This window comes from Eubalaena glacialis, chromosome 9 (genome assembly GCF_028564815.1).
Source record: "Eubalaena glacialis isolate mEubGla1 chromosome 9, mEubGla1.1.hap2.+ XY, whole genome shotgun sequence".
Lineage (NCBI taxonomy): Eukaryota > Metazoa > Chordata > Mammalia > Artiodactyla > Balaenidae > Eubalaena > Eubalaena glacialis.
The window spans coordinates 56,679,194-56,694,979 of NC_083724.1; the positions used below are offsets into that span (position 1 = coordinate 56,679,194).

At 35.6% G+C, this 15,786-nt stretch overlaps 1 protein-coding gene across 2 annotated transcripts in view; it reads left to right on the forward strand.

The window, feature by feature from the left end:
- JAK2 (Janus kinase 2) overlaps positions 1-15,786 on the forward strand; it is a 169,688-nt gene that overhangs the window by 106,613 nt on the left and 47,289 nt on the right. For both annotated transcript variants that reach the window (XM_061200392.1, XM_061200393.1), the window contains exons 5-6: positions 2,760-2,877; positions 12,516-12,661. In XM_061200392.1, coding sequence (XP_061056375.1) covers positions 2,760-2,877; positions 12,516-12,661 — 264 coding nt within the window. The remainder of the gene's footprint in view (positions 1-2,759; positions 2,878-12,515; positions 12,662-15,786) is intronic.

Below are 15,786 nucleotides of genomic sequence, written 5' to 3' on the forward strand. Positions count from 1 at the left end.
AAGCAACAAAAGAAAAATAGGTTAATTGGGATTCATCAAAGTATATGTTTGTGCATCAAAGGATACTGACAAGAATGTGAAAAGACAACCCATAGAATGGAAGAAAATGTTTGTAAATTATATATCTGACAGATGTCTTATATCCAGAATATATAAAGAACACTTACAGTTCAGTACAGTGACAACTAACACAATTAAAATAGGGGCAAAGTTTTGAATAGCCCTTTCTCTAAACAAAACATACAAATGATCAATAAGCATGTGAAAAGATACTCAACATCTTTATCCATTAGAGAAATGTAAATCAAAACCACAATGGGATATCATTTTACCCACTAGGATGGCAAGCATTAAAAAGATGGACAATAACACGTTGTTATAAATTTGTCAAATTAGAGACTTCCCTGGTGGTCCAGTGGTTAAGACTCCATGCTGCCAATGCAGGAGGCACGGGTTCGATCCCTGGTTGGGGAACTAAGATCCCACGTGCTGCGCGATGCGGCCAAAAGATTAAAACAAAACAAAAAAAATGTCAAATTACCTCTTATTAAGTGGAACATAGGGTGCCAGATGGTGAGCCACATTTCAACAACAGACTACAAGAGGAATTGAAGTAGAAAAGTTTATTGCTCATGTACCCGCATGCCTTAAGGGGTCACATGGAGAGGTCAAGGCACAGTGCAGATAGAGAGAGTCAGGACCTGGAGCACATGCCCTTATTAGGGTTTAAGTGTAGAGTGCCTTGGGGTTCCTGGACTAAGGCCAGACTGGTCAATTCAAAAGAGTTGGGGTTTGGTAAGCCACGTAGGGATCTTATTGAAGAGGTGCATAGGACTAGACACTGGGAGGCAGGGATGACTATTGATCACAGTGGCTGTTGGGGAAGTCGTATAAGGAACTTACATTTGCTTGTGACTCTGCAAGTTGCTCTCTAGGGCATGCGTTTGTGTGGGAGCTAATGTCAGTTTAAGGTCACTACAGGACTCTTGACAAAACAAAATGAATGCTGAGTCAGCAGTACCATAGAGTAACTTAGCTAAACTCTCCACCCAAGTGTTGGCAAGGATGTGACCTATTGGGACACTCATACATTGTTGTTAGAAGTATAAAATAGCACAGCTGCCATGAAAGACAGTTTGGCTACTCCTTTAAAAGATAAACATAGGATTATCATATGATTCAGCAATGCCACCCTAGGTATATATGCAAGAGAAATGAAAACATACATCCACAGGAAAAAAAACCTTGTATATGATTATTCATAGCAACATTATTCACAATAGCAAAAAGATGGAAACAAACCAAATGTCCATGAAGTCATGAATGGTTAAGCAAAATGTCGTATATCCATACAATGGGAATTTAATTGGGCAATAAAAAGAAATGAAGTACTGATACATGCTATAAATGTGGATGATCCTTGAAAACATTATGCTAAGTGAAAGAAGGTAGAAAAAGCCACACATTATATGATTCCATTTATATAAAATATCCAGAATAGACAAATTTATAGAGATAGACTAGTGGTAACTTAGGGCTGAGGAGTAGATAAGGGTGGCTTGGGTAGGGAATTTCTTTTATGGGAGATAAAGATGTTCTAAAGTTAGGTTGTGGTGATGTTTGTACAGTGCTTTGAATATACTAAAAACATTGAATTGTATACTTTAAATGAGTGAACTTTATGTGAATTATATCTCAGTAGAGCTGTAAATAAAAAAAGCAATATAGAATTTTTTTGTTTGTTTCTCTGAAGGACAAGTTTGTAACCTCCATTTTTTTTTAACAAGTATAGTTGATTTACAATGTTGTGTTAGTTTCTTGTGTACAGTAAAGTGATTTAGTCATACATATTTATATTCTTTTTCACATTCTTTTGCATTATAGCTTATTACAGGATATTGAATATCCCTGTGCTATATAGTAGGACCTTGTTTATCCATTCTATATATAATAGTTTGCATCTGCTAACCCCAAACTCACAATCCAACGCTCCCCCACTCCCCTTCCCCTTTGGTGACCACAAGTCTGTCCTCTATGTCTGTGAGTCTGTTTCTGTTTCATAGATAAGTTCATTTGTGTCATATTTTAGATTCCACAGATAAGTGATATCATATGGTATTTGTCTTTCTCTTTCTGACTGGCTTCGCTTAATATGATAATCTCTAGGTCTGTCCATGTAGCTGCAAATGGCATTATTTCATTCTTTTTTATGTAATCTCTGTTTCTTTAAAGAAGAAGCAATTATTTGTTTTCACAACAAATTAGCATTTTCAGATTCCTCTACTGATGTTCCTAGAATTACATTAAAAATTTTTTTTGAATTTTATTTTATTTTTAATACAGCAGGTTCTTATTAATTATCTATTTTATACATATTAGTGTATATATGTCAATCCCAATCTCCCAATTCATCCCACCACCACCACCACCCCGCTTTCCACCCTGGTGTCCGTACTAAAATTTTTTTTGTTAATGTTTTATTTCTACATTTCTCTATTTTCTATTATTTGCTTCTATGTTCTGTTCATGGAAGAAGGCAGAATATGGATTTTAAACTTACGTTTCTTGTATTTTCTGGCTGTATTATTACCATGACTTTACCCATATTTCCTTTTGTCCTCATTTTGTATTTAACACTGTTAGCTGTGTTTTCTGATTATGGGATAATATCTTTTGGTAGATCGGAAGTGGTTATATATATACAGTATGTTTATATTAGAACTGTTGGAGGCTGACTGATTGTTTTAATTGTCTCGTAGATTTTACTTTCCTTACTGGTACTGTAATGGCAGCAACAGAACCTATAGGCATGGAATATCTCGAGGTGCTGAAGCTCCTCTTCTTGATGACTTTGTCATGTCTTACCTTTTTGCTCAGGTATGTACATGTGTTAAATGATAAATATCTGGCCATGTATATGTATCTCTTAATCAGGAAAATATTCACATATGGGAAAATTGTTCTGTCTGCATAGCAGGTGCAGAGAGGTAACAAAATTGAGTCTTTTATCACTAATTTTTAATCCCATGGTTTATGGATAATAGAATCTATTTTATAAAGATTCCTAGAATTGCCCCTTTTGAATTTTCTTTTTATTTTAGTGCTTTAGATCATTTTAAGGATTTCACAAGTTTAGACTGAGTTTTACAACATGATTCATGTAGACCTAAGTGGCTGGAATATAGGACAGTGAAATTTCTTTAGAGAAAATTTTTTTTAAATTTCTGAACAATTTCAGACTTAATTAGTGGGTAGTGAAATGTGAAGAAAGTAAGTAATTGCATAAATAGTGAACTACAGTAGTTTGTGTAGCCCCTCATAGGAGGGTGGCTGGTTGTTGATACTTAGTCTGAGAACTGTGTTCCAGTTGTTTATTAATATTGTTAAATTTTTGTGGTGTTTTTGAACATTTTTAAATGCTTTTATCTGTTGCCTTGATTAGTGCTTTTGTGTAAAGATACACTCTTGATATTCCCAAGGTATCAGATCAAGGAGTTCTAAATCAGATCTGCTAATATCATGGGAAATAACCTCACAGATCCTCATAGCTCACATTTCTAATATGTGTAGTAGGGCTAGTTCAGTTTGTGAGCAACAAATTGAAAAATATTTCTCTTTTGCAATATGAGAGCAACCAACTTTTCTGTATGTGAGGGGGTAAAATATACTTAATAAAATTTACTATTTTAACCATTTTTAAGTGGTCAAATCAGTGGCATTAATTCAGTACATTCACATTGTTCTGCAGCCATTACCACCATCCATCTCCAGAACATTTTTCATCTTCCTAAATTGGAACTTTATACCCATTGAAAAATAACTCCTCATTCCCCTCTCCTCCTGACCCCTGGCAGCCACCTTTCTACTTTCTGTCTCTATGAATTTGCTTATTCCAGGTAGCTCATATAAGTGGAATTATACAGTATTTACTCTTTTGCAACTGGCTTATTTCTCTTACATAATGTCTTCAGGATTCATCCATGTTGTAGCATGTGTCAGAATCTCCTTCCTTTTTAAGGATGAATAATATTCTATTGTATATACCACATTTTGTTTATCCATTAATCTCTTGTTGGATAGTTGGGTTGCTTCTACCTTTTGGCTCTTATGAATAATACTGCAATGAACATGGGTGTACAGATATCTCTCTGAGACCCTATTTTCAATTCTTTTGGATATCTATCCAGAAGTGGGATTACTAGATGATATGGTAGTTCTATTTTTAATTTTTTTGAGGAACTGCCATACTGTTTTCCATAGCAGCAGCACCATTTTACATTATTACCAGCAGCACACAGCATTCCACATCCTCACCAACACTTACTTTCTGTTTTTTTGATTATGGCCATTCTGATAGGTGTGAAGTGGTATCTCGTTGTGGTTTTGATTTGCATTTCCTTAATGATTAGTGATTTGGCACATTTTTTAATAAGCTTATTGGCCATTTTTATATTTTCTTTGGGGAAATTTCTGTTCAAGTCTTTTGCCCATTTTTTAATCAGATTGTTTTTTTGTTGTCTAGTTCTGTGTGTTCTCTCTGTGTTCTGGTTATTAACGCCTTATCAGATATATGATTTGCAAATATTTTCTCTCATTCCTTGAGAGAAATTTTCTCTCATGCCTTTTCACTGTTGATTGTGTCCTGTGACCCACGAACATTTTAAATTTTGATGTAATGCAGTTTATCTATTTTTTCTTTTGTTATCTGTGCTTTTGGTGTCAAATCCAAGAAATCATTCCCAAATCCAATATTATGAAGCTTTCCCCCTTTATTTTTTTATATTTTATGGTTTTAGCTCTTATATTTAGGTCTTTGATTCATTTTGAAATAATTTTTAAAAATTGAAGTATATTTGATTTACAATGTTCTGTTAATTTCTGCTGAACAGCAAAGTGATTCATTTATACATATATAATATTTACATTCTTTTTTATATTCATTTCAATTATGGTTTATCACAGGGTATTGAATATAGTTCCCTGTGCTGTACAGTAGGACCTTGTTATTTATCCATTCTATATATGCTAGTTTGCATCTCCTAACCCCAGACTCCTACTCCATCCCTCCCTCACCCCCCTCCCCCTTGGCAACCACATGTTGTTCTCTATGTGAGTCTGTTTCTGTTTCATACATAAGTTCATTTGTGTCATATTTTAGATTCCACATATAAGTGATATATGATATTTGTCTTTCTGACTTCACTTTTTAAAAAAATTTTTATTGGAGTATATTGCTTTACAATGTTGTGTTAGTTTCTGCTGTATAGCAAAATAAATCAGTTATACATATACATATATCCACTCTTTTTTAGATTCCCTTCCCATTTAGTTCACCACAGAGCACTGAGTAGAGTTCCCTGTGCTATATAGTAGGTTCTCATTAGTTAACTATTTTATACATAGTAATGTATATATGTCAATCCCAGTCTCCCAGTTCATCCCACCCCCCACCCCTTGGTAACCATAAGTTTGTTTTCTACATCTGTGACTCTATTTCTGCTTTGCAAATAAGCTCATCTGTATCATTTTTCTAGATTCCATATATAAGCGATGTTATATGATATTTGTCTTTCTCTTTCTGACTTACTTCACTCTGTATGACAATCTCCAGATCCATCCATGTCGCTGCAAATGGCATTATTTTGTTCCTTTTTATGGCTGAGTAATATTTCGTTGTATATATGTACCACATCTTGTTTATCCATTCCTCTGTCAATGGACATTTAGGTTGCTTCCATGTCCTGGCTATTGTAAATAGTGCTGCAGTGAACATCGGGGTGCGTGCATCCTTTTGAATTATGTTTTTTTCTGGATATATGCCCAGGAGTGGGATTGCTGGCTCATATGGTAGCTCTGTTTTTAGTTTTTTAAGGAACCTCCATACTGTTCTCCATAGTGGCTGTACCAATTTACATTCCCACCAACAGTGTAGGAGGGTTCCCTTTTCTCCACACCCTCTCCAGCATTTATTGTTTGTAGATTTTTTGATGATGGCCATTTTGACTGGTATGAGGTGATACCTCACTGTAGTTTTTGGGTTTTTTTGTTTTTTTGATTTTTATTTATTTATTTATTTATTTTTGGCTGTGTTGGGTCTTCGTTTCTGTGCGAGGGCTTTCTCTAGTTGTGGCAAGCAGGGGCCACTCTTCATCGCGGTGCGCGGGCCTCTCACTATCGCGGCCTCTCGTTGCGGAGCACAGGCTCCAGTCATGCAGGCTCAGTAGTTGTGGCTCACGGGCCTAGTTGCTCTGCGGCATGTGGGATCTTCCCAGACCAGGACTCGAACCCGTGTCCCCTGCATTGGCAGGCAGATTCTCAACCACTGCACCACCAGGGAAGCCCTCTCACTGTAGTTTTGATTTGCATTTCTCCAATAATTAATGTTGAGCATCTTTTCATGTGTTTTTTGGCCATCTGTATGTCTTCTTTGGAGAAATATCTATTTAGATCTTCTGCCGATTTTTCAATTGGGTTGTTTTTTTTGATATTGAGCTGCATGAGCTATTTGTATATTTTGGAGATTAATCCCTTGCTGGTTGCTTCGTTTGCAAATATTTTCTCGCACTCTGAGGGTTGTCTTTTCATTTTGTTTATGGTTTTCTTTGCTGTGCATAAGCTTTTAAGTTTAATTAGGTCCCATTTGTTTATTTTTGTTTTTATTTTCATTACTCTAGGTGGTGTGACTTACTTCACTCCTATGATAATCTCTAGATCCATCCATGTTGCTGCAAATGGCATTATTTCATTCATTTTTATGGCTGAATAGTATTCCATTGTATATATGTACCACATCTTCTTTATCCATTCATCTGTTGATGGATATTTAGGTTGTTTACATGTCTTGGCTATTGTGAATAGAGCTGCTATGAACATAGGGATGCATGTATCTTTTTGAATTATAGTTTTTTCCAGATATATGCCAGGAGTGGGATTGCTGGATCATATGGCAACTCTATTTTTAGTTTTTTGAGGTGCCTCCATACTGTTCTCCATAGTGGCTGCTCCAACTTACATTCCCTCCAACAGTGTAGGAGGGTTCCCTTTTCTCCACATCCTCTCCAGCATTTGTTATTTGTAGACTTTTTAATGATAGCTATTCTGACAAGTGTGAGGTGATATCTCATTGTAGTTTCGATTTGCATTTCTCTCACAGTTAATGATGTGGAGCATCTGTTCATGTGCCTGTTGGCCATCTGTATGTCTTCTTTGGAGAAATGTCTATTTATATCTTCTGCCCATTTTTCGATTGCGTTATTTGTTTTGTTGTTATTGAATTGTATGAGCTGTTTGTATATTTTGGAAATTAAGCCCTTGTTTGTCGCATCATTTGCAGGTATTTTTTCCCATTCTGTAGGTTGTCTTTTCATTGTGTTATGGTTTCCTTTGCTGTGTAAAAGCTTGTAAGTTTGACTAGGTCCCAGTTGTTAGTTTTTGCTTTTATTTCTGTTGCCTTGGTAAACTGACCATTGGTATGATTTATGTCAGAGAATGTTTTGCCTATGTTCTCTTCTAGGAGTTTTCTGGTATCATGTCTTATATTTAAGTCTTTAAGCCATTTTGAGTTTATTTGTGTATACGGTATGAGGGTGTCTTCTAATTTCATTGATTTACATGCAGCTGTCCAACTTTCCCAACACCACTTGCTGAAGAGACTTTTTTCCATTGTATATTCTTGTCTCCTTTGTTGAAGATTAATTGACTGTAGGTGTGTGGGTTTATTTCTGGGCTCTATATTCTGTTCCATTGATCCATATGTCTGCTTTTGTACCAGTACCACACTGTTTTGATTACTGTAGCTTTTAATATTGTCTGAAGTCTGGGAGGGTTATGCCTCCTGCTTTGCTCTTTTTCCTCAGGATTGCTCTGGCAATTCTGGGTCTTTTATGGTTTCATACAAATTTTAGGATTATTTGGGAATTCCCTGGTGGTCTAGTGGTTAGGACTTGGCACTTTCACTGCTGGGGCCCAGGTTCAATCCCTGGTCGGGAACTAAGAATCCTACAGGCTGCACGGCACAGCCAAAACTAAAAAATAAAAATTAGGATTATTTGTTCTAGTTCTGTGAAAAATGTCATGGGTAATATGAAGGGATTGCATTAAATCTGTAGATTTCTTTGTGTAGTATGGCCATTTTAACAATATTAATTCTTCCAATCCAAGAGCATGGGATATCTTTGTATTTCTTTGAATCATCTTCAGTTTCCTTTATTAATGTTTTATAGTTTTCAGCATATGTCTTTCACCTCCTTGATCAGCTTTATTTCTAATTTATTTTTTTGGATGTGGTTTTAAAAGGGATTGTTTTTTAACGTTCCTCTTCTGATATTTCATTTTTAGTGTAAAGAAATGCAGCCATTCTGTATGTTAATCTTTATCCTGCTACCTTGCTGAATTCGTTTATCAGTTCTAGTAGTTTTTGTGTGGCGTCTTTAGGGTTTTCTGCATCTAGTGTCATGTCACCTGCATATAATGACAATTTTATGTTTTGAGGTAATTTTTTTATCGTGTAAGGTAAGGGTCCATCTTCATTGTTTTGCATGTAGATATCCAGTTTTTTCAGCACTATTTGTTGAAAAGACTGTCCTTTCTCTGTTGAATGGTCTTGTTGCTCTTGTCAAAAACCATTTGAAAACCAACCAACTTTTTACAGCTTCCTTTGTTTCAGTAGTCATTAAGAAAAGAGAGAGACAGGCCTCTGAGAATAGTGTACTATGAAGTTATGACTCTCTACTGCTTTTAGAATTATATTATTTCATCTGTTCTGCAGATCTGGTTTATTTTGATGGAATACTAGTTAAGTTCCATTAATAAGGAGAGTTTTCCTAAATTATTCATTGATCTACTTTACCCTAATATTAGTACTAAGACATCTCATACTTCTTATCTAGAAAAATTATGGGTGATTTCCAGTTTTGTCTTCCTAGGAGGGATTTTCTTATTTAGGATGGCAAAATAATTTCACAGTAGACTCCTAAATTGTGTCTAGACACTACCACCTGTAATTTTCTGTTAATGTTTCTATTTCTCTAAATCCATGCCTAGAAAATGAATAAGGTAATAATTAACTTATTCTCAGATTGTATTGATATCAGGTTAGACTTTATGCATATTTTAGACTAAATATAGCAGATTTGATCAGTGATGGCACCAGATTGTAAGAAAATGTTGACATTATAAAATAACTGAAAAAATAGTTCAGCCACTAAAGTTTTTAAAGCACAGTATGAAAGACAGTATTGTAGAAAGATAGATTTGGAAGCAGTAAGCAAATAAAAGCCAAAAGTGAGATGGCCCTTTTTTTTTTTTTTTTGTTAATTTATTTTTGGCTGTGTTGGGTCTTCATTGCTGCACGTGGGCTTTCTCTAGTTGTGGTGAGCGGGGGCTACTCCTTAGTGCAGTGCGCAAGCTTCTCATTGCAGTGGCTTCTCTTGTTGCGGAGCACAGGCTCTAGGCATGCGGGCTTCAGTAGTTGTGGCTCACAGGCTCTAGAGCACAGGCTCAGTAGTTGTGGCTCATGGGCTTAGTTGCTCTGCGGCATGTGGGATATTCCTGGACCAGGGCTCAAACCTGTGTCCCCTGCATTGGCAGGCGTATTCTTAACCACTACGCCACCAGGGAAGTCCCGAGATGGCCCTTTTAAATTCATTTTTCTACTGAAGATTGTCTTTATATCATCAAATTTGTCTACTCAGCCAATAAATATACTGTTGCCATGTGAGTAACCTTTAATTAATTCATGTATGTTCAGCCAAAAAGTGGATATTTACTTTGTGTTCTTTCTTGGTGCATCCTTGATTTTGTGACTATAACTGTTTTCTTATTTTTCTGGCTGAATGCAGATAAAATTTCTTGGTTCAAATGTTGTTTTCAGCTAACCAGATGAAAAACTACTTTTCTACAATTTTAATTAAACAAAATTTTTATTGAAACATACTGTAGGAAGTAGGAAGGCTGGTTTAAAATAATATGCTTTGGCATTTGGGACTGTATTTCATTTGTAACTTTTCTCTAATGGATATTTGGTTGATTATGTTGTTAGCACTGCTCTCACTAATTTTATCTTTGGGTCATGAGTTCCACAGAATATCCTCATAAACAGAATTTATTATCCTCTGGTCCTACATAGTATATGAAACAAAAGCAAGGTATTAAAAATAATCTACCTAGTCATCGTTAATCTGTAGCTCTTTCTTAATCAGAATGACTTACTTGCATATTTTCAAATGTGTGGTGAAATAAGTATTTGAAATTGAGCAAAAAGAAATCTAACTCCTATGAATTAATTTTGTATTACAAACATTTAGGCCTTTGGTTAATACTGGTTATTTCATGGTTTGTGTCTTTTAAGTAATATATTTTCTTATACAAAAATGTTTCTAATTTGTTAACAGAAAGTTAAATATATTAAAAAAAATTTTTTTATTGGAGTATAGTTGATTTACAATGTTGTGTTAGTTTCAGGTACAGCAAAGTGAATCAGTTATACATATACATATAGCCACTCTTTTTGGATTATTTTCCCATATAGGCCATTACAGAGTATTGAGTAGAGTTCCCTGTGCTATACAGTAGGTCCTTATTAGTTATCTGTTTTATATATAGTAGTGTGTATATGTCAATCCCAGTCTCCCATATTATCCCTCCCCCCCTTACCCCCTGGTAACCGTAAGTTTGTTTTCTACATCTGTAACTCTATTTCTGTTTTGTAGATAACTTCATTTGTACCCTTTTTTTTAGATGCCACCTATAAGTGATATCATATTATATTAAACAAATATAATTTTAAATGCATATTTATTTCTTCTAATAAAATTTTTTTTAAAAAATTGATGTAAAACTTTAATTTCATGAGATGTTTTCATAGCAAAGAAGGGAGGTACATATATAAAATATAGAAGATCCTTTATTTCTCTTATTTAGTTTAAACCTTGGTTGGTATTTCAGCCAGTATTATGGCTTTTACCTTTCTTATAAAGAAAATTGCTATTATTGTTAAAATATTGGTGCTTTTAACTTTCTACCCCTTTCTTTCTCCCCATTACATGTTCAGTCTGATTTTATCCATGTCCCTAAATCACCCAGATTAAAATCTTGGAACTTCTCTTTTTCTCTTTTCTTCATTCTTTATATATAATTGTAAAGTTAGCAGTTTTTTCAGACTCTTTTATTATCTTCTCTTCTCTACATCAGATCCTTACTATCTCATATCTGAACCATTACTGCAGCCTCTTAAAGAGTCTCCTTGAATACTTCAGTTTCTTAAAGCACTTCTGTCATTGCTACTTCTACCAATGAAACAGGCTTGATGCTTTAAGAAAAGATGCTTTAGAAACTGATGCTTTGGGAATCCCCTGGTGGCACAGTGGTTAAGAATCTGCCTGCCAATGCAGGGGACAGGGGTTTGAGCCCTGGTCCAGGAAGATCCCACATGCCGTGGAGCAACTAAGCCCATGCGCCACAACTACTGAGCCTGCGCTCTAGAGCCCGCGAGCCACAACTACTGAGCCCGTGAGCCACAACTACTGAAGCCCGCACGCCTAGAGCCCATGCTCCACAACAAGAGAAGCCACCGCAATGAGAAGCCTGCGCACCGCAACGAAGAGTAGCCCCCACTCACCACAACTAGAGAAAGCCCGCGTGCAGCAATGAAGACCCAACACAGCCAAAAATAAATAAATAAAATAAATAAATTTATTAAAACAAAAAAAGAAACGGATGCTTTTAAGAAAATGGTTCTATGTTGCTTCTAGGATCAAGTCATTGAAGGGTACCTGCAGTCTGACCCCAACTTACTTTTCCAGGTTTTAATTCACTCTGTTCCCTTACAGTTGTGTGCCCCAACCAAACTACTTCACATCTCTGAACATGCCTTGTGCTTTCTTTTTGTGTCATTTCTTCTATTTCCTCATCCTCTTTTGTGTTCCTCAAAAATTTCTTCATGTTCAAAGAATACATGAAATTTAAAATTTTCTGTGAAACCTTCCCTAATTACCCCTACTTGATATAATCTCAATTTCTTTTATGTTCCTAAAGTATCTGTTGTATGGCACTTACTATACAGTGTCTGGCATTATAATTTTTTGTTTACTTGTTTCATGTCCCTGCTACATTTTAGTCTCCTTGGAGGCTGAGGCCACATGTTACTAAGGCCAAAACAGTCCTTAGTATAATGCTTTGAGCATATTTGGAACTCAGTACATATTTAATTAATCTGTATTTTAATTTAGGTAATTTTGATGTAGAAGTTATAATTGAAGATACAAGCAGTGAGTAGATTGATGTCATATATATATTCTATAATTGGGAACCCAATTTAAATCAGTTTCAATTTGCAAAAGAACTTCTACTAAAATTTTATGGCAAAATGTTTCAAAATCAAGGGAGGAGTTTTCATTCTTTTTAAATGCATATATTCTGGAAATTACGTTATAGGTTAAAATACAATAGTAGATTAAAATGTGATAGTGAAACTAATGAGATATTTTCTTCTAAATTTCTTTTTTTTTTTACTTTAGTGGCGGCATGATTTTTTGCATGGATGGATAAAAGTACCTGTTACTCATGAAACACAGGAAGAATGTCTTGGGATGGCGGTGTTAGATATGATGAGAATAGCCAAAGAAAAGGATCAGACCCCCCTGGACATCTATAGCTCTGTCAGGTAATTTCCTTATGTAAATCCATATACATAAATATGAACAGTTACAGTTTTTATATAATTTATTTGTGTTTTCTGTGTTTGCCCATACTTTTTTTTGGTGTGGGTTGTTTGTTTTTGTTTTTATTGAATGATTCTTTAAACTCTATAGTACTTTACAATTTTCAAAAGTTCCAAACACATGATTTCATATAATCCCATAATAACCATTTTTTTTCCTCTGCCCCTATAGTATCCTCTCCTCCTTTCCCTCTCCCAACTGGTAACCACTAGTTTGTTCTCCATATCTGTGAGGCTGCTTCTTTTTTGTTTTATTCACTAGTTTGTTGTATTTTTTAGATTCCACATATAAGTGAAATCATACAGTATTTGTCTTTCTCTGTCTGACTTATTTCACTTAGCATAATGCCCTCCAAGTCCATCTGTGTTGCTGCAAATGGCAAAATTTCATTCTTTTTCATGGCTGAGTAGTCTTCCATTGTGTGTATGTATGTATGTACACATGTATATACCACATCTTCTTTATTCATTGACCTGTTAATGGACACTTAACGTTGCTTCCATACCTTGGCAATTGTAAATAATGCTGCTGTGAACATTGGGGTGCATGTATCTTTTTGAATTAGTGTTTTTGTTTCTTTTGGCTATATACCCAGGAGTGGAATTGCTAGGTCATATGGTAGTTTTAATTGTAATTTTTTGAGAAGCCTCCATACTGTTTTCCACAGTGGCAGCACCAATTTATTTATTTATTTATTTATTTATTTATTTTTTTTAAACATCTTTATTGGAGTATAATTGCTTTACAATGGTATGTTAGTTTCTGCTTTATAACAAAGTGAATCAGTTATACATATACATATGTTCCCATATCTCTTCCCTCTTGCATCTCCCTCCCTCCCACCCTCCCTATACCACCCCTCTAGGTGGTCACAAAGCACCGAGCTGATCTCCCTGTGCTATGCGGCTGCTTCCCACTAGCTATCTATTTTACATTTGGTAGTGTATATATGTCTATGCCACTCTCTCACCCTGTCACATCTTACCCCTCCCCCTCTCCATATCCTCAAGTCCATTCTCTAGTAGGTCTGTGTCTTTCTTCCTGTCTTGCCACTAGGTTCTTCATGACCTTTATTTTCCCTTAGATTCCATATATATGTGTTAGCATACTGTATTTGTTTTTCTCTTTCTGACTTACTTCACTCTGTGTGACAGACTCTAACTCCATCCACCTCACTACAAATACCTCCATTTCATTTCTTTTTATGGCTGAGTAATATTCCATTGTATATATGTGCCACATCTTCTTTATCCATTCATCCGATGATGGACACTTAGGTTGCTTCCATGTCCTGGCTATTGTAAATAGAGCTGCAATGAACATTTTGGTACATGACTCTTTTTGAATTATGGTTTTCTCAGGGTACATGCCCAGTAGTGGGATTGCTGGGACGTATGGTAGTTCTATTTGTAGTTTTTTAAGGAACCTCCATACTGTTCTCCATAGTGGCTGTATCAATTTACATTCCCACCAACAGTGCAAGAGTGTTCCCTTTTCTCCACACCCTGTCCAGCATTTATTGTTTCTAGATTTTTTGATGATGGCCATTCTGACCGGTGTGAGATGATATCTCATTGTAGTTTTGATTTGCATTTCTCTAATGATTAATGATGTTGAGCATTCTTTCATGTGTCTGTTGGCAATCTGTATCTCTTCTTTGGAGAAATGTCTATTTAGGTCTTCTGCCCATTTTTGGATTGGGTTGTTTGTCTTTTTGATATTGAGCTGCATGAGCTGCTTGTAAATTTTGGAGATTAATCCTTTGTCCGTTGCTTCATTTGCAAATATTTTCTCCCATTCTGAGGGTTGTCTTTTGGCCTTGTTTATGGTTTCGTTTGCTGTGCAAAAGCTTTTAAGTTTCATTAGGTCCCATTTGTTTATTTGTGTTTTTATTTCCATTTCTCTAGGAGCTGGGTCAAAAAGGATCTTGCTGTGATTTATGTCATAGAGTGTTCTGCCTATGTTTTCCTCTAAGAGTTTGATAGTGTCTGGCCTTACACTTAGGTCTTTAATCCATTTTGAGTTTATTTTTGTGTATGGTGTCAGGGAGTGTTCTAATTTCATACTTTTACATGTATCTGTCCAATTTTCCCAGCACCACTTATTGAAGAGGCTGTCTTTTCTCCACTGTATATTCTTGCCTCCTTTATCAAAGATAAGGTGACCATATGTGCGTGGGCTTATCTCTGGGCTTTCTATCCTGTTCCATTGATCTATATTTCTGTTTTTGTGCCAGTACCAAACTGTCTTGATTACTGTAGCTTTGTAATATAGTCTGAAGTCAGGGAGCCTGATTCCTCCAGCTCCGTTTTTCTTTCTCAAGATTGCTTTGGCTATTTGGGGTCTTTTGTGTTTCCATACAAATTGTGAAATTTTTTGTTCTAGTTCTGTGAAAAATGCCAGTGGTAGTTTGATAGGGATTGCATTGAATCTGTAGATTGCTTTGGGTAGTAGAGTCATTTTCACAATGTTGATTCTTCCAATCCAAGAACATGGTATATCTCTCCATCTATTTGTATCATCTTTAATTTCTTTCATCAGTGTCCTATAATTTTCTGCATACAGGTCTTTTGTCTCCTTAGGTAGGTTTATTCCTAGTTATTTTATTCTTTTTGTTGCAATGGTAAATGGGAGTGTTTTCTTAATTTCACTTTCAGATTTTTCGTCATTAGTGTATAGAAATGCAAGAGATTTCTGTGCATTAATTTTGTATCCTGCTACTTTACCAAATTCATTGATTAGCTCTAGTAGTTTTCTGGTAGCATCTTTAGGATTCTCTATGTATAGTATCATGTCATCTGCAAACAGTGACAGCTTCACTTCTTCTTTTCCGATTTGGATTCCTTTTATTTCTTTTTCTTCTCTGATTGCTGTGGCTAACACTTCCAAAACTATGTTGAATAATAGTGGTGAGAGTGGGCAACCTTGTCTTGTTCCTGATCTTAGTGGAAATGGTTTCAGTTTTTCACCATTGAGGACAATGTTGGCTGTGGGTTTGTCATATATGGCCTTTATTATGTTGAGGAAAGTTCCCTCTATGCCTACTTTCTGCAGGGCTTTTATCATA